Consider the following 20,282-nt stretch of genomic DNA (forward strand, 5'->3'; position numbering starts at 1 on the left):
TTGCTCACTTTTTTTCTTTCTTTCTTCTCGACCTGCCTTTGTATCCGGAATGGCTCCCCTCGATCAAAATGTTGGCGCCTCGACGCGCTCTCTTCACGCCGATGACCCGGTGAATGTGGTCACCGACGTGGCCCCTCCTCTCCACCTTTCCACTACCTTCCGGTATGCCGACAATCCAGACGACCTTGTGCCGGCTAAGGAGCTCACGGGGGTAAGCATCGGGATCTAGTTGGGATCATTCCGAGTGCTAACCTTTCTGGGCATTAGTATGGCCAAGACAAGACAAAGCATATCTACTCCCGAGCGACCGCGCCGAACTATACGCGGTTTGAAACGATCCTGTCGTCCTTGCTGAATGGTGATGCGATCAGCTACTCGTCGGGCCTGTCTGCGTTACATGCAGCTCTTGTTCTGTTGAACCCGCGTCGCATTGCTATCGGCAATGGCTATCACGGATGCCACGGAGTGATTGCGCTGTTCAGCCGGATCACCGGGCTTGAAAAGCTGGATTTGAACTGTCCCGCGGAGGAATTGCTGGCCGGCGATGTCATCCTTCTTGAAACCCCGATCAACCCCGAAGGAACCGCTTTCAACATCGAAGAATACGCGAAGAAGGCCCACTCCCGCGGCGCCTACCTTATCGTCGACAGCACCTTCGCCCCGCCGGGCCTCCAGGATCCTTTCCTGTGGGGCGCGGACCTCGTGATGCATTCCGGAACGAAATACTTGGGTGGACACAGTGACATGCTGTGCGGCGTCCTGGCCACGCAGCGCAAGGACTGGGCACGACAGTTGTCCGCGGACCGGGTATACCTGGGTAGCGTGATGGGGAATATGGAGGGCTGGCTGGGCGTGCGGAGCCTTCGGACCCTCGAGATTCGCGTGCAGCGGCAGAGCCAGAACGCCACGAATCTCGTGTCCTGGCTCGACAGCGCGCTGCGGGCGCCAAATCCCGCAGCCGGCAGTGACGAGGCTGTAACGCAGGCCGCTCTGCAGCAAGTCTTCCACGCCAGCCTGCAGAAAGACGACTTCCCGTGGCTACTCAGGCAGATGCCCAACGGGTTCGGACCGGTCTTCTCGATCATGACCAAGCAAGAGGACTATGCGCGCAAGCTCCCCAGCACGCTGGCCTTCTTCCAACATGCCACCAGCCTGGGCGGCGTCGAGTCCCTCATCGAGTGGCGGACCATGTCGGATCCCTCGGTCGATACGCGTCTGCTGCGCGTCAGCGTGGGGCTGGAGAACTGGGAGGATCTGCGGGCGGATTTGGTGCAGGCATTCCGGGCCTTGGTTGGGGCTCGTACATAATTTGATCTGTTGATATGATATGAATGGATGATATGATTAGAGTTGGTTAGAGCTGATGGCAGCTAGAGCATGTGATAGGCTAAGATATTGACTTTAATGATTGCATCTTAACTTGCGAAAGAAAGTTCAATATAAACAACAAAGCCATTGTCAATGTAAGCCAACTGACTAAATTAACGCCTATCGGGGTTGGTGAAGCGGGAGAACAGTGAATGAATTAGTGGGGGGGTAGTAATTTCTTTTGTATTCACCTGGACCATGTTACCTAGTTTACGGAGGCTCTTCTCTCACTTTTTTTATCTCTATATTTCCTTTTCTCTTCTCTCGTCCGTGGGACCATCATTTCATTACGGCTATTTCGTTTGATTCGTCTTTTCTCATCTGCGATTGACCATTTATTTCCTTGGCCACATTCCGTTCAGCTTGTTTCCTTGTGTTTTTTCTTTACCTCTTACCTGCTCTATCTGTTGCAACATGGAGGGAGCAACGGACTCATCGACTCTCCGGCCAGCAGAAATGATCAATTTAACCGGAGGCGACTCCCCTCCACCTATCAAGACCGAGAAGCCTGAACAGAAGCCAATTCTACCGAGAGACCAATCTCCTCCAGACTGGACATGGACTCACCGTAGAGTCAGGACGGTCAGAACAGACAGGGAGGTTAATACAGAAATACAAACTGAACCCGATCATACAACAGTAGCGACTCAGACCGGAAAAAAAAAAACAAGACTCAACCTAAGATCATATCAGCGGCAGAGCGAAATCTCATATTCGCGAGATGGGTGGCAGCCGCCATAAATAATGAAGAACAGACCCGTCGTCTTCGAATCTAGAGAATGGCTGCTCTAAAGATCCGCCTGCCCCGTACTGACCAAGAGGAAGTACAACGCCATGCTGTGGAGCAACCGTGGTTCCGTGAGCCATCGACGAACAATGGAAATAACGGCCGAGCAAGAACCCCAGATCAATTTATAACTTGTTAGAAGCAAGGATTGTCCGATTCAAACCTCTGGGAGGCAGGATTATCCAATAAAGAGTCAAAAAGGGCCCGGACAGCAACAAGTTCGGCGAGTGATATTTCTCCTCCAGTCAATGACCTACCCCGAAAGAATAAGGATATCGATACCGTTGAACAGCTACATGCAGTTATGGCCTGGACACACAGGAGTTATCAAGCTAATAATTACCCCGATCTTTTCCAATCCAACAGCGATCTACAAGCCGCCTATCATGAGCACGCCTTTAGCCGAAAACCGCGCAAACTTCAGAAATAGATTTTGAAGGATAATATCCCGAATTGGCTCGGGGCTAAAAAGCTTTTCCAGCAGTCTCGCCGTTACAACCGGAGGGGCCAAGACCGCAAAAGAGACCAGATGCTATGGCAACCTCTACGCAGTGAAGATGGGAAGATTCGCAAGCGGGACGAGACTGAGGTCAGAGAACTGCAGAAGGGTACTAGAACTCGGTTGGTATCGAAGTCGTTAGCGGGCGAAATGCTGGAGGGGATGTCCGGGAACAAGAAACTACGGACGGCCTCTATCGGATCAACTACTAAAGACAAGCTCGAACGACGAGACGAAGAGTATCTCCACCTGTCCAGCACAAATGACGATCTCCAACGGGAGTTAGTCCTAGTCCGCAGAAAGGAGCAGAAACTCAAAAAGCAGCTCCGGAGTAAGCGGCTATCTAACATAAAGAGGTTCATCAGTCGCGCCAGTCGCGACGAGGCGTTAAACATCTATACGCAAGCTAATGCCCGACTGAAAGAGATGGAGTCTCCCGAGCCTGATCTCGGTCTCGACAAAGCCCAAGATGACGATAACAATCCACATGACGAAGATGGGGACAACGGAGAGGGGGCTGGTGATGACAGCGGAGGAGAGAATGACAATGGCGAAGGTGAAAATGGGAATGATAATGGCGATGATGGGGCGGAGTGAGTTTGGGATCAAGGGAAAGTCATAGAATGACGGGGATTGTGACGCGGCAAAGGGAAAAACGGATGAACCGGCGGAGGAATGCAGCAGACAAAAGGGCACCTTGATTCCTGTATGTCCTGTATGTATTTGCACATACGAATACTTACCTTTGAACAGTCATTTTTCACCGATTCAAATCGGGTTCCACCTCCCGTAGAGGAATGATAAGCCTTGCGGCGGCTTATCCTCGTGTTTGGTCAATGCCAAGACCCCCACCTCCCCTCCACGTTCATAAATACTTCTTTCTCCAGACATTCCCACCTCACCCAAACCCAGTCCTTCCTCCAACAGCCAACGTAATCCAAAAAGCACAGTTCACAGAAAGAAAGAAAGAGAGACAAGAATGTCCACCTTCCAAATCCACTACTTCTCCACCGCCTCCGCCTACACAGGAAAACCGACCGAACGCCTCCCAGCCCCGCTCCCGCTGTCTCAGCTCTTCGACGTCCTGGAATCAAAGTATCCGGGGATCAAGGAGAAGGTGCTGAGTAGTTGTTCGGTGAGCTTGGGAGATGAGTATGTGGATGTTGATGTTGACGGGGATGGACTGGTGATTCCGACCGGGGGTGAGGTTGCGGTTATTCCGCCTGTTAGTTCGGGATGATTGGTTTGGTTCCATGCCCTTAAGGAGGGTGGTTGAAGATGGGGGCTGGAATTGAGGTATGTGTTTTCTTTTTTGGATGGCTGGCTGTATTGGTGGGAACTGACTGGTGCTTAGGTGTGGGTTGATCGTGTTGATGGAGTTATATATTCCTACGAGAAGAGATGGATATCCATGGAACACCGATTATGCGCTGTGGTATTGGTCTATTACTTATACCATGAACAAAAGCATGCGAGAAGAACAGCAGACAAAAAAACAAAAACATGAGCAGAAAGCCAACACATAAATGGACAACGCAAGACAAAGAAAACGAACCACTTCAGAAATCATTACATCCGTTCCTCTTCAGCTCATCCATGCAACCATCCTGGATTCCACGTCGTTCCCAACCAGAGGGGGAATGATCATACTTCTTCCAGCCTGCCATCACCTTAGACACCAACCACAGTCTATCACACCAGGTGATCAACCATCCAACTTCTCAGCCCCAGCATTCGCCGCCCTCTTCTGCTTCCACAGACAAACGCAGCACACCCCGGAGAAAAAGAACATAATACTAGACAGACAGTCCACAGTCAGCAAAACCCTCCCCCCAAGAAAGAAGGAAAATAGAACATACCACAACCCAATACTCAACCCCCAAATACTCTTCGCCTCGAGACAAACCGCCTTCGACGCGCCAATCAAACTCCCATACTCGACCTTCCCATTCAGACTCTTCAAATAGCTATCCAGATGCGTGGCGAACGCATACGCCGAGGACCCCTCGCTCGCGACCTTCGCGATCTCCTCGCACTGCAGGTACGAGAGCGGCTTTCCGATGATGACGGCTACCACGATCACGGCGATCAGGACGAGGGAGTCGGCGATCGCGGAGGCCAGGAAGGGGAGGATGTCGTCGAGGAAGAGGATTGTTGTGATGATGCAGTAGATGGTTGCGATGCAGGTCTTTTTTTTTGTTGGTCACTTTTAGTTAGCTGTCTTTTCTTTCTTTTCTTGTTTTCTATTGTCTTGTGATATGGGTTGGAATGGAAGGATGAACATACAATGGTAATCGTGCCGATAAATATCCCCGGCGGGGTGGCGTCGTTGTCGACGATCTCGGCGATGAAGTTGGCGGTGAGGCCGATGATGGCGATGAGGCAGCAGGCTTGGACGATGCGGGCGATTTGGAAGGTTGCGCCGAGGGCTCCATATTTGGGCATTCTGGCAGATGTATGGTGGACGCAGGATATAAAAGGGAGTGTGGTTGACTGACAGATTAGTGGATAAAAGGTGTAGTGTATATACTGCCAGATATGATATGATATGATATGATATGATATAAGAAAAGAAACCGGCAAACCAGGCCAAGGAGAGTAAGCAAGTGAGTAAGTGAGAAAGCGAGGATATTAAGAATTATCAATGTCCAGAAAAACCAGAACCTGAACTAAGGAGCGTCAATCGAACAATCAAACAATTGAAAGAGAAAGAAAAGACGACAAAGAGAAATCGAAGTGATTAGTACGAATGAAAGAAAGCAATGCAATGAATGAATCTAATGAGACAATTCTTCAGCACAATCCCCTTTATATACACCACTGACAGACGGACCAGACCAGACCGAGTTCAAAACAAAGAATTGATAAATATAGCATAGCATGGAACGACAGACAGGTCTAGATTGAATGCTCTAGACCAATCCATCATCCATCCATCATACATCCATCCATCCATTCATTCATCCAGTCATGCTAGTCACATACTCATCCTAAAATAGAGCTCAGCAAGAGCAAGCTACTCTATCCACCAAGCAAACCCGTCACCAAATCAAATAGGTCAAAAACGATCTCCCTAAATTAGATATCTGGAGACAGTAACTGGCAGCTCCTACCTTAGCTCTTCAGCTTCTCCAAGCAAATAGTGAGAATCCCTATCATCCAACCATCACCATGCACCGATCGACATAAGCGCCAGGCCCGTCCTTCAAACATAGGGCGTCGATCAGATCCCAGAATAGAGTAGGGTAGGTAGTCTGGACTGGCGATTTTATTTATTAGTCGCTGGACCTTAAACGCACTTAGCATGAGCCTCCTGCCCAGCACACCAGTCATAGCCATAGTCATGGCCGTAGCTATAGTAAGACAGCGGCTACATCCCGCCTCACGCCTCACGCCTCGCCTCCGTGTTTCGTTTCGTCTAATCTAGGCAATCCCAAGGAAGGACTGCAGAGCCAAGCGCCTCCAAATCGCCATAAATAAACAACGGACGAAAGAAAATAGGCGAAAAACGTATTAGCGCGGCGCTTCCACAACAGACTTACTTACGGCACGCTCCTACTGGGATACCCGCCTGCGACGGGAGTTAGGGCTAACCGGGCAAGCCAAGACAGGGTTCGGATGGACTGGACTCCACCGCGGCGGCTGGACGCAGACGCGCTGGCTTCCGCGCTGCAACCTCAGCCAACGGATAGACGAGGGGAGTTGGATCTGATACAAGGGGTAGTAGATTGTTCTCTTGGCGTGGTTTGGGTTGGTTTGGTTTGGTTGGTATTTGTGGGTTGGGTGGTTGTTTGGTTGGGGGCTTGGTTTTTGTCGAGCTGAAGGGCTTTTACGTTTACTTACATTGTGGATCGTGGATCGTGCATCGCAGGGAGTGTGGCTGTGTCTTTCTGTGGGTATTTGGTACTGGGGGTTGAAGGAGAGGAGATGGAAGGTTGTTGGGTTCCTGTTGGAGACGTGGGAGGATGGGTTCTATACGAGATTTTCAGAACCAGAAAATTGATTCAATTTCAGAAGTAGCTAGAATTTAGAGACTGGATGCTTCAGAATCAAAAGTCCAAAGCAAGACATTCCAGCTCAATTCAAAAACAAAGATCAAGATGAATGCTTCACGAAACATCACAAGACAAGTCAACGCAACCAAAGCCAGGATAGGATAAGATCGAAAATCCAGACATTGCGCCCAGATCGACCTAAAACTAAAACCCACCGCTCGCGCGTCGCTGGAAGAAATCATCCGGATCGTACCTCTCTCGCACTGCGTTCGCGTGCTCGGTAGACTTAGACTTCAGTCGGCCCCAGTAATCCTGGTCGCCCCTCGCCTGGCTCAGGAACAACGGCCGATACACGTCGGGAAGGAGCTTGTCGTCAACGAAGTCGTCAATGATCTCCTCGTAGCCGCGAAGGAGGGCCTCATCTGCCTCTTTGATCCTCTTGTCGTCGGTGGCGTTCCAGTATGAGAAGTCAAGGCCCATGATGAAGTAGTCTTGGTCGGTGGGGAAGTTGTAGAGGTCCTTTTCTGCGTTAGTGATGTTTCTCTTTATTATAGATGTTGAGAGAAATTGTGGGATGGGGAAGGCATGGGTATGGTAACGTACACCTCCGCGCTCCTTGGCTTTTTGGGCGACCTTTCGAGACAAGGGCTGAAGGGCCAGAGACCCGATGACGCCCGGCACGTCGATGACAGAGTCAGTGATGTTGAACCAGTGCTTCTGAATCATCGACAGGACCTTTGCGCCGGCGGCGGCGTTGGGCACCGGAAGCGTTTCGGTGGAGATTGTGTAGCGTTGATTCCTGTGTGGGTTAGCAGGGTAAATGAGACGATTGGGGACGGCTAGATAGGAAGTCATGGAGGTTAGGTAGAATGTATTACGTACCTGAGGATTCCAATGTCCATAAATTTCAACTACAAGGATGCACGTCAGCTCTTGATTCTCCCATCGTCCGTGAAGCTTTAACTTACCAGATCGTGATACGAATCCCATGTCTTGGTGCTGTCCTGGGGCTTGAGGGACGTGAAGTTATCAAAAACGCCCTTGGATGGCTGGGGCCCATCGTAGAAGACGAAGAAGGTCCAGGATTTGACCGTAGCCGAATACGCAGTGGTGGGGATCATGGCGGCCTTGTCGTCCGGGTTGTGCTCAGCGAAATCGCGAATGGCTTTGAGAATCTCGGGAGTTTTCTCGTGGCTGGGGAACGTCCATGTTCCGCCCCAGACCTGTGGGATGAATCAGTGAGGTTCTTACTGAGGTGCGGTGAGGAAATACAGACCTTGTGGTTCTGGGGGTGCGTTTGCAGCTTGAAGGAGGTGACGATGCCGTAGTTGCTGCCGCCGCCTTTGAGAGCACCGAAGAGATCTACAGACAGGACATGTTACGCTTGAATTTCGAAATTGAAGATGGGGATGAATGCATACCAGAATTCTTGTCCTTGTTGGCATTCACGATGGTTCCGTTCGCCAGGACCACTTCGAAATTGACCACATTGTTGGCGGCAAAGCCATACTGGTCGCTCAAGAAGCTCCAACCACCTGTTATCATTTGTTAGTCAGTCCATGGAACCCTCAAGTCCTGAACAGAACCAGGTATCAGAAAGATCGACATACCACCAAGCATGCACCCTCCAACTCCCACGCCTCCCATCCTGGCGCCCACAAGAGCTCTGCCCGTCCCCGCGAGTCCCTTCTGCGCGTCTTCCCAAGCAAGACCAGGTCCAATGGTAGCCGTTTTATCATCTGGATTGTAAATCACCTTATTCAGCTTCTTGGTAGAAATCAGAAGCCCATCTTTGATGCTTGAAAAGCCCTCGTTCGCATTGTGACCGCCCGATTTAACAGCAAACAGATCGTCAGTGTCCTGAAGCTCTTTGACGACATGAGACATCTCGAGCGCGCTACCGGGAGTCACCACGCAGAGCGGACGAAGATCACCGCAGGCCGCAGACCAGTAGTTCTTGAGGGTGGAGTCATAGTTAGCCGTGATGCGCTTCTCAACAGTGATATTCAGGGCCTCGAGCTTGGAACAGATATCAGCAGTGGCAAAGGGAGCAAGAAGAACAAAGGAAGCAATGTAGAACAGCAAGTAGAAAGCAATGGGCTTGAGCCCGAAGAGAGTTGGAGCCATGGTGTGAGAAGAAAGGGGAGCAGTTCAGATGAGTGAGGATTGGTGCAGGATGATGGATCAACGAAGAAGAGCTGCATCTGGGAAGAGCCCTTTATAGACGAGGTCAGGTGATTGCAGGTGGTGAATGACGAGGTGGACTAGATGGAACTTCCGGTATTCTACCGGCAAGTTCCATTCATGCATAGGAAGAACAGTGGAACGGTTGTAGCAATCCATGGATGCTTCTGAACTGACAAAAAATACACCGTGAATTCACAAGGCTACAGAACCGAGGGGAGAATGTGGTCCCACCTGTCTAACTGCGCGCCGATATCTATGCACAAACGCGTGGGAAGCATGGCGATACATCAGCAATGAGGGCACTGCACCAAAAAAAAAAAAAAAAAAAAAAAAAAGATGGTCTCAATCTGTAATTACCGATAACTCCGAAGAAGAAAAAACATACTACTAAACAATCTCCCCGAACGCATACTTGGTCATGTCCAGTCCTGTGACCTCGTTACCCTAAGCGGAGGCCGATGCTGGGGTCATTCAGCAACATGCCCTGGGACGATACGTCAAAATGTAAGAGCCCATCATTGTCTCCCAGCGTCATGCGCACTTTGCATTCCACCAGGTGGAATAAGCACCCGTTGACCTCTCGACGAGGGGTCAAGTCCAGGTTGAGTTCCGATAAATTACACAGGACGGGGACCGCTAAGCTCACGCCTGCTGAATATTAGCAAAATCAACATAGTCTGCATCACTTCATTGACAGACCTCTGTGGTTGAGTCCAGCGGGCGCTGCATCCAGGGTGGATGAGTATATGTTGATGGCCTTGGTGGGAAAGTCGCCGTGCTTGTAGACCAGAGTTACGTCATCATAGCCGCACTCGTTGGCCGTGTAGCGGTATCCCTGGAAGAAAGGAAGATAAGCGCTGCTGGGCGTGCCAAAAGTCTGCCACGGCCGATGAGCTCACCTTGTGAACGAGCCAGTTTATGTCGTTCGTGACGGACCTTCCGCTGGAAAATGCGTCCAAGAATGTAAAATTCGCATTTTCGAAATCACAGATTGCCATGCATGGCTCAATGCCAAAATGGCACTCGGTGACTAGGGTTGCAGGTCGGAGAACCCCCGTGCCCCAAAGGACGGAGCCCCGTACGGTAGCCAATTGCCTATGGAATCGCAGATGAGCAAGATTCTCAAGAATGAATGGATTGAAGTCTTACGGGTTCTCCGGTTGGTGAACGATGGTCTTGCCATTGGGAGCTAGAAAACAGTCGGAAATCGTCTCCAAAACGTATGGGCAGAGAGAGAACCCTCCGACGAGAAATATTCTCTGCTACCTGGTTAGTACTCATCACTCGGAATTGGTGAATAGCCAACTCAATCCACTGACTCACATTAATATTCCTAGGTGCGGCCGCCATCTGACGGTTCAACAAGCGGCAAATCGTTTCCAAAGTGGGTTGGTACAACCTTTTCATATCCTCCCTGACACCACCATCAGAATTCAAACTATTTATATGAACGTTGAGACAAGTGACTTACACGGAAAGTAGAGCCCAACCGTTCCTGTACCATACTGAGTTTGTTCGATGAGAACTCATGGGCAGTGGGAGCTTCATATCCGAGCTCTCCTGACCAGTAAATCCGGCCATCTGCTCCTCAAATGAAACCATAAAGCTGCTGCCCGGGGCCCTTGATGACAGTGGCACGTTTAAAAAGGCATTACCGAACCGCTCTATCATGAGTGCGTACAGGGCGCGCTGCACGGTTGTGGCACCGCACAAGACTCCTGGTCAAATGTCAGCTCTGCTGGACACTAGCATGCCTCCCCCAGATATACTGTACTTGAAGCTGCAGTTGTTTCTTCGTAGGAGTACGGCTCGATTCCCGTAATGAGAAAACTTGAGACATCCTGTGATACTGGCGTGTTAGTTCTCCGTTCGCTTTTCATCTGGTGTACTTACCGTAGTCCCGCCACCACAATCACAAATAAGGACTGATTCCTGGGGCTGGCGGGTTGGAGTAAGTAAAAGCATAATAGACGAGACAGCGGAGCGCGATGGCTTACCAAGAGGGGGAAGGTCATTGAGGATGAACAGGAGATCACATAAGCCATGTCAGCCTGGGCCTCGTTCACGAAGCACAGATTTGCAGCTTGACCACGAAGCCCGGTTCCAAACCCCGCCATGATGGCCGCTTGCCTCATCCTTTGCTTTGCTTGCTCGGGCCACAGATTGGGGACCGAAAACCAGAATTCGACAGGAATCGGGGCGCGGTTTCCTCGCGTCATCCTGGTGACATAGGTCTGCAACTCTCTCATCACGTACCGATAAATCTCGGCCAGAAAGTCCGCAGTGACCTGGATGGGGGACTTGTCGTTTGGCAGCCAAAATGCACCGCCGGCCCTTGCCCACGGCCCCGTACGAAGCGGCAGGAGTTCTTCGCTGGCCTCGTCATCGAGCTGGAATTTGGTCCAGGCGGATGCCGTCATTCCCGGTCGGATCTGAAATCCCCAGCGCCGCTCTCGGTTCTGGGGATTGTATGCGGGGTAGGCGATAGCGCTGGGGGCTTTTTCATGTGTTCTAATTCCCCGGTAGGAGGGCCAACGGCGGACAACGCGGATGTCATCGGATTGGAAGGGAACAGATGGGTAGATGAAGGCCGCTCCTATTCGTAGAAATCAGTTAGCCCCCTTCGGATATGTGTGAAAGTTGGATAGAACAGCACCGGTGTAGGTCAAGCCAAAGTCTATTGCTACCACGATGGAAGTGTTCATGTTTGTAAAAGACAAGAAACAACGGAGAGCGTGAGTGAATTGTAGTTGTAAAGAGACAGAGGATATTGGAACAGATCAGTATGAATTTCAGTCTACAGAGACTTGCTGAGGACCGGACTGTGAGCTGGGAACACGACCCCCTTTTATGCTGTTTGGTAGACGTCGGAGCGCGAGAGGAAGAGAGAATGGAGCAGTCCTATAGACTCCGATAGACACTGTCTTCTTCGTACTCTCGCATTGCCGCATGATCCATATTTCCTCCGACGTTGCCACTGACTCAGAAATGCGATCCTGGCGTTTGGACTGTCGATGGAGGAAGCGCCCAACGACCAAGACATGCTACAGCAGCCCCTAATCCATCTCTCCTTTCTTGCTGACAGTCATTATTTTCGGCCTGCTTGCTAGGTGTGCATCGATTCTCGTCTCCCTCTTTCCTCTCTCTCCTCCCCCTACCTTTAGCCAAATCCCTCATGATGGCTCCTGAATTCCTTTCTTTTCACTGTACGGAATCAACGATCTGGGAGATTCAGTCTGCGCCCCTTTTTCACGAGGTATCAGCCAGTCGCAGGCTCTGGAAAAACAGAAGGCACCAGATCAGCTGCGGATCCCGAGACATCCAGAAGGAGGTGTGACGGGGCAGAGCCTCGCGATCCGGCTGCCTTGACTCTGATTTCTCTTCCCTTCTGCTCACTGCCCACCGCTCTTTCTGCCCAATGCAGGAATGGCCTGTTGGTGACCCAAGCCAAGGGTCTATCAACTGCATCCTAGCAAATCGTTGATGGTCGCTGGTGTCGCCACTGGTGGGAAGGGACAAAGAAATGTGGACAGTCGGCGAAACACGGGAGAAGGGTGCCTTGATGAAAACCTTGAAAGAGCGAAGTTGCAGGAATTCAAGACTCTGCACAAAAATAGCACTGCTTTGTTTTGAGGGCGCCTTGCTAGGCGAAGTCGGCAGTCTCCTCGGAGTATTCGCCTACCGTGATGCTATAAAGATTACTCTGTATCTCGACTTTTCTGCATCGCCTACCTCTCCTGCTTTTCTCTTTTCCCTTGACGTTCTGTCTTCTAGTCGATCTGTGACTCCCCATATTGCCTTCGTCCAATCCCCCTGAATCGCCGATCTGACCGTGGTGGTGAAACATGGGAAAACGCAGGGCAAGTGCTGGTGCAACCTCACGAGTCAAGGTAACATCAACCAAAACAAAACATTTCACCGTCTCCCCCATTCAGATGTGGCTTTCAAACCTTCGTTTCTGTTTCTGGCAGACTTTTCATCTCCTCATTCCCTTGACCCAACATCAGCAAAGTTGTATGTACACTCAGTGACAGTTTGGATCTCAGAGAAAGCCCGAGCAATCAACGCCCAAGGCAACGATGGCTCCAAAGTCGGGTGAAGACTATGAAAAACCTTCCCAAGTTGAATCGGTCTGTCCCTAGCTTGTCTGTGTGAATCATCCAGCCTCAGCTAATTTTCTTTTGTTCGCTCGAATGTAGGGCAGACGGCGTTCCTCTCGTTTGAATCCCGACCTCCCTGCTGCCAGTCGTGTCTCGGACCAAAGTCCCCAGACCACGACAGAGAAACACGATCCAGACTGCCATCATGCGAACGACGAGGAGAGCTCAGACGAACAGTTTTCCGCGTATGACTCCGACCCGCCGGGAATGATGCCAAGCGTCGTGGCAGCGGGACGGCAGGAAGAAGAGCCATGCTGTCATTTGGGGATCTGGAATCTCCACAATGATTGCGAGAGGGCTTGCATTCAATATGCAGCTGAGCAATGGGTTTACAATCACTGCGTGGGAGAGAAGGAGGTCGTCGAACGGACAATCTTGGCGAGTGAGAAGCAGGCAATCATGGATGGTCTTGAAGGCTGGTGTCTGTACAAAGACTGGGATGAGCTAGCCAGTGCTCTCCCAGATAATATTCGGGATCTTATGCCGGAATATCTTGCTCGAGCATTGATTTCCAAGGATATCATCGAGACTATCATGAAGAACCCATTTTTCTACATGGATTTAGGTGACGATAGCTCGGGTGAAGCCGATGATCTAGCCCCAACGCTGGGAATAGACCTCTACCATCTGTGGCAGAAGCTCATAAAGGGTAAGTGTGCGATCTCACAAAGACATTGGAAAAGAAAGATGGCGTGCTAATCCAGTGCCATAGTCGACAGACCTCAGGCCCATCACTGGCGAGAACAAACCGTCCACCTTATGAACAAGTTGCGGCCAATCCAGACCAGAGATAGCTCGGTAGGGGTGCGGAGTTTGAGGCTTCGACGGAGAATTGCCAGGCATCTTGCTACCAAGATGCTGAGCAAGTCTAGTCTGTTATATCCCTTGATCAAGAAGGACGTGGACGACCGAAAGAAGGCTGAGCGGTTTAGATGGATGGTGAGAATATATCGTGACGCAGCCAAAAAGTCGGTCATGTTCTGGGTTGACGAGTGCGGCTATGAATTCCATCACGACATCCACCAGGTTGGCCTCTCCGACGAAAACAGCCAATTCTACCAGCTGGAACCGCAAAGCTTCTTCGCTTGTATGGACAACCCGAATGGCCGCCGGGCAGTACTGCTTCTGGCGCCGCTTGTCTGGCAGCTGCAATTTGGGTTCGAGCCCGTGACCCAGGAGATGTTGGACGATGATTGCACGCCCGACCCGGTGGATGAGGATGGCCACCCGAATTCCGTGGTGTGTCGAGGCCAGATCGTAGTCTCGAAGGATGTTGAGCCCAAGCAAGCGGAGTAAGGCTAGCATGATAGATGTCGTCCTTGATAGACCTTTCCCCTTTTCTTTCTGGTTTTATGCCTTTGCTTCGTTTTCTTCTTTCGCTCTTCTGCTACATGCAGTAACTGTCGTTCTGCTGATTCGTTTCGGGTTTATGTTTTTGTCTCGTTGATTGTTATGTGACATCCAATGTCCAGAACTGTCGCTTGTTGGCTGTTTTGAGATATGGTCTTGGAATAAAATCATCACTTCTGGTTCAGTAGCTGTCTTCATGAAACCTCTGTAGATCACCAGGAAATATCCGGCGACTGTTCTATTTCCCTGGGAGCCCTGCTTTCTGCTGTTGATCCCGTGTGCAGCGAGGGACTCACAGGTCCTTGAAATGCCACGATCGAAAAGATATATAAAAACATTAGCTGCGAGCCGTTATAGCCTCAATAATGTCGACTATTCACGCCCATCGCCATGCTCAATGGCCAGGCAACAAGGCAGCAGGGCCATAAGGCGACAAGGCAATAAGGCATGAATTCCCAAAATAGCATGGCCCGCTAGTCCATTTGGGGAAGCCGATCATGTGATAAATCTGCACGGCCAACTGACCGCCAAGGCGGTGATGCAGGGGCTGCCGGCAGAATGGCCAGATTTTACGGTCTCCGCGCGTTGGCGATGTCATCTTCTTGATTTTCCCTGCACTCCACTCTGGGGCATGTACGATGCTCGACAATGTCCTTCAATCTGTTGAGGAGTCGAAACCCTCCTGGAGTGGCTGGGCTTAGTCTCTCAATGCGACATGGCAGCTCCGTCCTTTCGATCCGTCGAGCTAGCCCCTTCTCGTTATGTGCGTGTACGCGGTTGCTTTCATCGAGAGCGACATCTCGGAGGTACCTGAGCAGCGAGGCGACGAATGTGAGTTGGTTCAGAGCTACCGGATAACTTTAATGAATGAACTAGCTGACCGCGGTGCAGAATTCTCCTACAAGTTCGGACAGCCCCAAACCCTTGGCCTCCATCGACGACATCCGCCTGAAAACCGAGTTCGAGGAGAATAAAGACATCCGAGATTATCTGCGCAAATGGCAGGACACACACTCGAATGCGCTGGATCCGGTCCGGGGTCCGCAAACCTCGAATGCCGGCGAGGTGTCCTCTCCTTGGATTGGCAATATGATGAATGATCAAAAGGGATCCGACGATATGGATGGTGATGCGCTGCAAGCAGCCGACGAGGACGCCTTGGAATTCGACAATCTTGCTGATGAGGGAGATGGCGTGGGGGACTTCCTGGAACCGGGAGATTTGGTGGCTTTATCACTGTACGTGGCTCTTTTGAGCTTTGGTTTTCTTTTTTCTACGGAACCTTACTGACCTTGTGTTTTTGATGCAGTCCCGACGGTATGCTGAGTTTCGCCGTCTATGTCCGATCAATGTTCAAGCAGCAGCAGTTTTATACGCTCCGGGGCAAATGGCGCGTTGCTGACGACCGTGATATTGAATATGTGATAAAGGGGTTTGCCCCCCGGGAGTTGGTGACTCCGTTGTATCCGCATTTCCCTGACAACATTGCACAATTGAGTCGACACCTGCAATCCACCATCGAGGGCGGCGTGCCGAGACCCGTTGGGGCACCGCTATTGCGGATGGTCAATGCATTTGATGAGCAGGTTCAGGAAGTCTTCCAGACCTATTCGAATCAGTTGGTCAACATGCATGATACCGTGGCGGATGAGAACGATAAAATGGAGTTCACTCTCGAGGAGCTGGCGTGCAGGGCATTGGGTGTCGAGAAGGACCAGTTGACTGATGCAACACTTTGTGCTGTTCATCGGGTCGCTTGTCGAAATCAATTCATAATCGCGCAGGATCGGAGCTCGCTGTTCTCAGACCATTACTTGGTTCAGCCGAAGCGCGTTGCTCAAACCCTAGAAACTGTGACTGCTTGGGTGCGTGCCCATCAAGAGTACCTTATTAGGCTTAGATCCAACAAGGCTCTTGCGGTTCCGATAGAAGCCCCAATGCTGCAGTTTATTCAGAAGGCCCAGCGTCTCATACGTCTCAGCAGGAAAGTGCGCTCACCAACGATAATGGGCTCCGTTGGTCCAACGGCAACTCGATTCCAGCCTGGCGAGGAGGGGAAACCGATGGCCTTCCGCCAAGTGTCGACCGAGCAGTTCAATTCCAATGATCGTATCATTATTGAATTCCTCCAGTTATGGGCCCTTCCAACAGGACAAATGAACTCTGGAGTTTTGCGATCTACTGGGTCACATATCATGCGTTCCACGGGGATGTATGATGGTCTAGATCTAACGGCAGCAACTGCTCCGCTATTCCTGCAAGAAATAGGAGCGATAGCCCCATGGGAGAACCTTCGACTACTGGATCAAAGTGTAGCTCTGCCCGGCCATGGAATTTCGCCGAGCTCTGATGCGGCTTGGGCAGATGTTCAAGAAGCTTGCAAAAAGTTGAAGTCTGATGGTGTCGAAGACACCATGCAGAATGCGAGAACCGATTGGGGGGACTTGCCAGTGTACTGTATAGATAACCCGGACGCCCAGGAGATCGACGACGGTGTTTCTCTGGAGCGCATTCCGGGTTCTGATGATACCTTCTGGATTCGTACCCATATCGCAAACCCGTCGGCGTTCATTGACTCGAATCACAGCATCATGGAATACGCGGCATCTCGTGTTCAGACCCTTTATACCCCCGAACGAACCTATCCAATGCTGCCCGAGTCACTCACTCGGGCGCACTTTAGTTTGGCTCCTAACCGTCCGGCCCTCACCTTCAGCGCCAAAATGAACCTCAAGGGCGAGGTTCTGGAAACAGATGTTTCCAATGGTACAGTCAGAAATGTCATATATATCACGCACCACAAACTAAGGGACTTGTTCGAGCCTGATGGAAAGGGCCATGTTCGGACATTGGAAGTCGGAGGCGGATTCCAAAACGAGCCCCCCCGCAAGAATATGCGAGAAACTCTTTCCCCCGAGGACGAGGATAATTTCCATACTTTAAGGAACCTGATGCTCGCTTTTCGGGAACACAGGCGCAAGAACGGCGCCATGGAGTGGCCCACCCCGATTGACACCCCGGTCTCAATGACTGCAGGCTTGAAACCGTTGGCACCATATAATATGCGTGTGAATGAGGGTCACTATACCTTGGGTGACCCTGTCATTCGTCTGCATCAACGAGACGTGGATCCCCACGAAGTCCCGGATCTCTCAAAGCGTGACTTGGTCTCTTTGTTAATGAATCTGGCCTGCTGGGTCTCTGCCACATGGTGTGCCGAGCGCAACATCCCGGTCATCTACGATGGGACACACTACCACCCCGAATATCCCCATCTAACGAATAACAACATCAATAAATTTGGTGGACAGAGCTGGTTTCAATTGGCTGCACCCAAGGGAATGTCCTCGTCTTCGCCATCTCACCACGTCCCCCTAGGGCTGGACGCCTATGTCAAATCAACTAGCCCGCTCCGACGATACACCGACTTGTTAGCCCACTATCAGATAGAAGCTGCACTGCGGTTTGAGAATAAGCACGGTCGTCGCTTCGATGCCACGGCAGATGAGTCTATCCTCCCATTTTCCCGGGAATACGTGGATAATTACATCGACCGTTCCCGCTGGAAGCGTAACCGCCTCCGGAACATTGACCGGGGATCCAAGCAGTTCTGGGGCTGCATGCTGCTCTTCCGGGCCTTCTATTTCGTGGAGTGCAAGCTGCCCGAGAGCTTCAAGTGTTTGGTTCACAAGCCTTTCACTGCCAACCCAACTGTAGGACCGCAATCTGGACAGGTGTTCGCGGGCGTAATCACATCTCTCGGGCTCCGCTGTCAGATCCTTGCGCCAGCCGAGCTCGCCGATATCGACATCCTCAGCGTGGTGGAAGCCAAGATTATCCAGGTCGATCTATCCCGTCTGCTCGTGATCATGGAAGCTACGCGGGTGGTCAAACCGTTCGAACGAGTCGGCGAATGGCGCTGAGCGTATATATTTTTTTTCTTTCGATGGACCCGGCATCCCTCACATGCTATGATTGTCAATTCCGGTCGGGCGTTATGGCTGCATCAACCCTTCGCAGCAGGGGCTTGCCAACCTCTCCTTGAGGACACAAAATAAGCATCAACCAGGCGTTAAATACGAACCCTCTCATGTACCATATCCACTCTGGTTAGTTTCATGTACTATAGATTTCTTATTTCCATCGACTCCACAATCTGTCCAGCAACGGTTCCCGGATCTGCAGCGCAAAGGAGGAAATTAAACGCACGCGCGCATCCCAAGCTAGGAGGACTGTCGACTACATGGGGTGAGATACCTTGAAAGAACAGGTGTCTTTATTAATCCTAGCGCAGAGACCTGTGAGTTTTCCCATGCGTCACCAAGTTTAAACATGGGTTATTCCGATCGCTGCAGTCGCATGGCTGCCCCAGCCTTTGATGAACTCGAGCGACTGAACCTGATAATCTACGCCAGGGACGGGCAATAGGACCCAGTCAGAGTCAGTTCAGAGTACATAAAACAGCAAATCCAGACAACCGAGAACCGAAGACGATCGCAAAGCAAGAGGCAACCTCCAACCGCGGCAGAATGTGCGAACAAACGCCACGAAACCCCGAATCATCACCCTGATTAGCCCAACACCATCGATTCCACTTATCCAGGTGCGCGGAATGTTTCATTCGTTTCCAGGCCCTCTCATTCGCCACATTCGCCGGTGGACCTGCGGTCCTCGTATTCGGGACGCAAGGATCGTTTGGTACTACTTGCGTGCTGCATGCAAGGGGGCGGTGCAACATTGGTCGGGACAAACAAAGGAATTGTCTATGCGAGTGAGTCGTACCCTGGAAGCTTGTTTCCACTTGGCTGCTGTGCGCTGGTGTAGGTTTCGTGGCTGGTTTGGGTTGCACAGCCGGATACCTGGAGGTATATTTTAGGGGTTTAGTGGCAGGGATTGGTTTCAACGTCCCCCCTTCATTGATTTGCGATTGCTGTACGGAGGACTGGGATGTGCATGGGATTAAGATCGCAGCAGAAGCATAGGCTGGTCAGAATAAAGAATAGAGAAGATAGTACTAAGAGAATAGAGAACGTGAATACTATGCAAACTTAACCTAGGAACTTTCCCCCGAAATCAACCCCCGAATAATCTCCGCGATTTCCTGACAAGTGCCCAGCTCTCGCGGAACGGCATGACCACCACCATGATCGAAGATGTGCGCCTGGTCGGGGTCCCAGAAATTATACAGCGCCATGGAGGCATCGAGGAAGGGGTCCTGGCCACCCACCACGTGACAGGACGGGATGTCGATGACTTCGTCGAACTGATCCGTCAACATCGTCTGTCCCGTCACCGGGTCCATCGGCGGCCATCCACAGATCAAGACCGCGCATTTAATCATCGGCTGGCGGCCTGAGTCGCGCTGTCGTCGCGCCTCCTCCAGCAACAGCGTCGTCGCCATAACCGCCCCCTCCGAGTACCCGATCACGCCGTCAATGTCGCCCTCCGAGTCCAGGATCCCGATCAGCCGATCCATGACTTCGGGGATGTTCGACGGCCGGGGGTCATTGAGCATGTTGACGACTAGACGCATGGTCTCCTCGGGGGTTTCGCGTTTGGGGAACTCGCGGATGCTGAATGCGGTTGTGCCGAGGTTCACGTCGACGAAGGTGTAGTTGGGTGGGGGACCGAAGAAGCCTTCGAATTCGACGAGGGGTATTTTCACGGCGAGGTCCCCTTGGGTGAAGTGGAAATCGGCCTTTTCGCTAGCGTTCAGGCATTGCGAGAGAGGTCCTGGTTAACGCTCTTCGGTCAGTTATGGATTCACTAATGACTGAAAGACTGACATACCGAGTTGTGCTTCGAAGGTCTGAGCCCGGGACACCAGGTCAGAGATGGTCAATTTAGTAGACTTGAATCCAGACGAACGTACCTTTCTGTTGCAATAGCCTCCAGGTAAGCACAAGAACTTCATGGCGACGAGCTATCGGAAATTC

At 51.3% G+C, this 20,282-nt stretch overlaps 7 protein-coding genes across 7 annotated transcripts; 3 read left to right on the top strand and 4 right to left on the bottom strand.

Annotated features, from left to right (window-relative positions):
• Positions 1–49: 49 nt before the first annotated feature.
• On the top strand, positions 50–3,894 carry P170DRAFT_443743 (cystathionine gamma-synthase; the record flags this gene model as incomplete). The annotated part of the gene is made up of 3 exons (XM_024850578.1): positions 50–211; positions 268–1,230; positions 3,616–3,894. 3 exons carry the CDS (start codon positions 50–52, stop codon positions 3,892–3,894), a joined length of 1,404 nt encoding a protein of 467 aa, XP_024706849.1.
• A 465-nt stretch (positions 3,895–4,359) lies between these two features.
• On the bottom strand, positions 4,360–5,099 carry P170DRAFT_422556 (uncharacterized protein; the record flags this gene model as incomplete). The annotated part of the gene is made up of 3 exons (XM_024847443.1): positions 4,360–4,450; positions 4,514–4,842; positions 4,941–5,099. 3 exons carry the CDS (start codon positions 5,097–5,099, stop codon positions 4,360–4,362), a joined length of 579 nt encoding a protein of 192 aa, XP_024706850.1.
• A 1,706-nt stretch (positions 5,100–6,805) lies between these two features.
• Positions 6,806–8,814, bottom strand: P170DRAFT_376090 (FAD-binding oxidoreductase). Its single transcript, XM_024845349.1, has 7 exons — positions 8,260–8,814; positions 8,071–8,184; positions 7,926–8,011; positions 7,618–7,872; positions 7,532–7,560; positions 7,253–7,448; positions 6,806–7,168 (listed from the first exon to the last, which is right to left on the bottom strand). The coding sequence occupies exons 1-7, from the start codon at positions 8,774–8,776 to the stop codon at positions 6,854–6,856; spliced, it is 1,512 nt and encodes a 503-aa protein (XP_024706851.1). The 5' UTR covers positions 8,777–8,814; the 3' UTR covers positions 6,806–6,853.
• Positions 8,815–9,275: 461 nt separating this feature from the next.
• Positions 9,276–11,541, bottom strand: P170DRAFT_471485 (Hsp70 family protein; the record flags this gene model as incomplete). The annotated part of the gene is made up of 10 exons (XM_024852843.1): positions 9,276–9,484; positions 9,536–9,671; positions 9,736–9,931; positions 9,986–10,095; positions 10,160–10,250; positions 10,308–10,554; positions 10,611–10,677; positions 10,730–10,774; positions 10,834–11,432; positions 11,493–11,541. The coding sequence occupies 10 exons, from the start codon at positions 11,539–11,541 to the stop codon at positions 9,276–9,278; spliced, it is 1,749 nt and encodes a 582-aa protein (XP_024706852.1).
• Positions 11,542–12,681: 1,140 nt separating this feature from the next.
• On the top strand, positions 12,682–14,292 carry P170DRAFT_422559 (uncharacterized protein; the record flags this gene model as incomplete). The annotated part of the gene is made up of 4 exons (XM_024847444.1): positions 12,682–12,726; positions 12,871–12,966; positions 13,036–13,645; positions 13,709–14,292. The coding sequence occupies 4 exons, from the start codon at positions 12,682–12,684 to the stop codon at positions 14,290–14,292; spliced, it is 1,335 nt and encodes a 444-aa protein (XP_024706853.1).
• Positions 14,293–14,975: 683 nt separating this feature from the next.
• Positions 14,976–18,496, top strand: P170DRAFT_461768 (exoribonuclease II). The gene is made up of 3 exons (XM_024852058.1): positions 14,976–15,177; positions 15,238–15,584; positions 15,656–18,496. Exons 1-3 carry the CDS (start codon positions 14,995–14,997, stop codon positions 18,267–18,269), a joined length of 3,144 nt encoding a protein of 1,047 aa, XP_024706854.1. The 5' UTR covers positions 14,976–14,994; the 3' UTR covers positions 18,270–18,496.
• Positions 18,497–19,399: 903 nt separating this feature from the next.
• Positions 19,400–20,260, bottom strand: P170DRAFT_443747 (uncharacterized protein; the record flags this gene model as incomplete). The annotated part of the gene is made up of 2 exons (XM_024850579.1): positions 19,400–20,079; positions 20,215–20,260. 2 exons carry the CDS (start codon positions 20,258–20,260, stop codon positions 19,400–19,402), a joined length of 726 nt encoding a protein of 241 aa, XP_024706855.1.
• Between the last annotated feature and the right edge of the window lie 22 nt (positions 20,261–20,282).

Source organism: Aspergillus steynii (assembly GCF_002849105.1).
Source record: "Aspergillus steynii IBT 23096 chromosome Unknown P170scaffold_2, whole genome shotgun sequence".
In the NCBI taxonomy this organism is placed as follows: domain Eukaryota; kingdom Fungi; phylum Ascomycota; class Eurotiomycetes; order Eurotiales; family Aspergillaceae; genus Aspergillus; species Aspergillus steynii.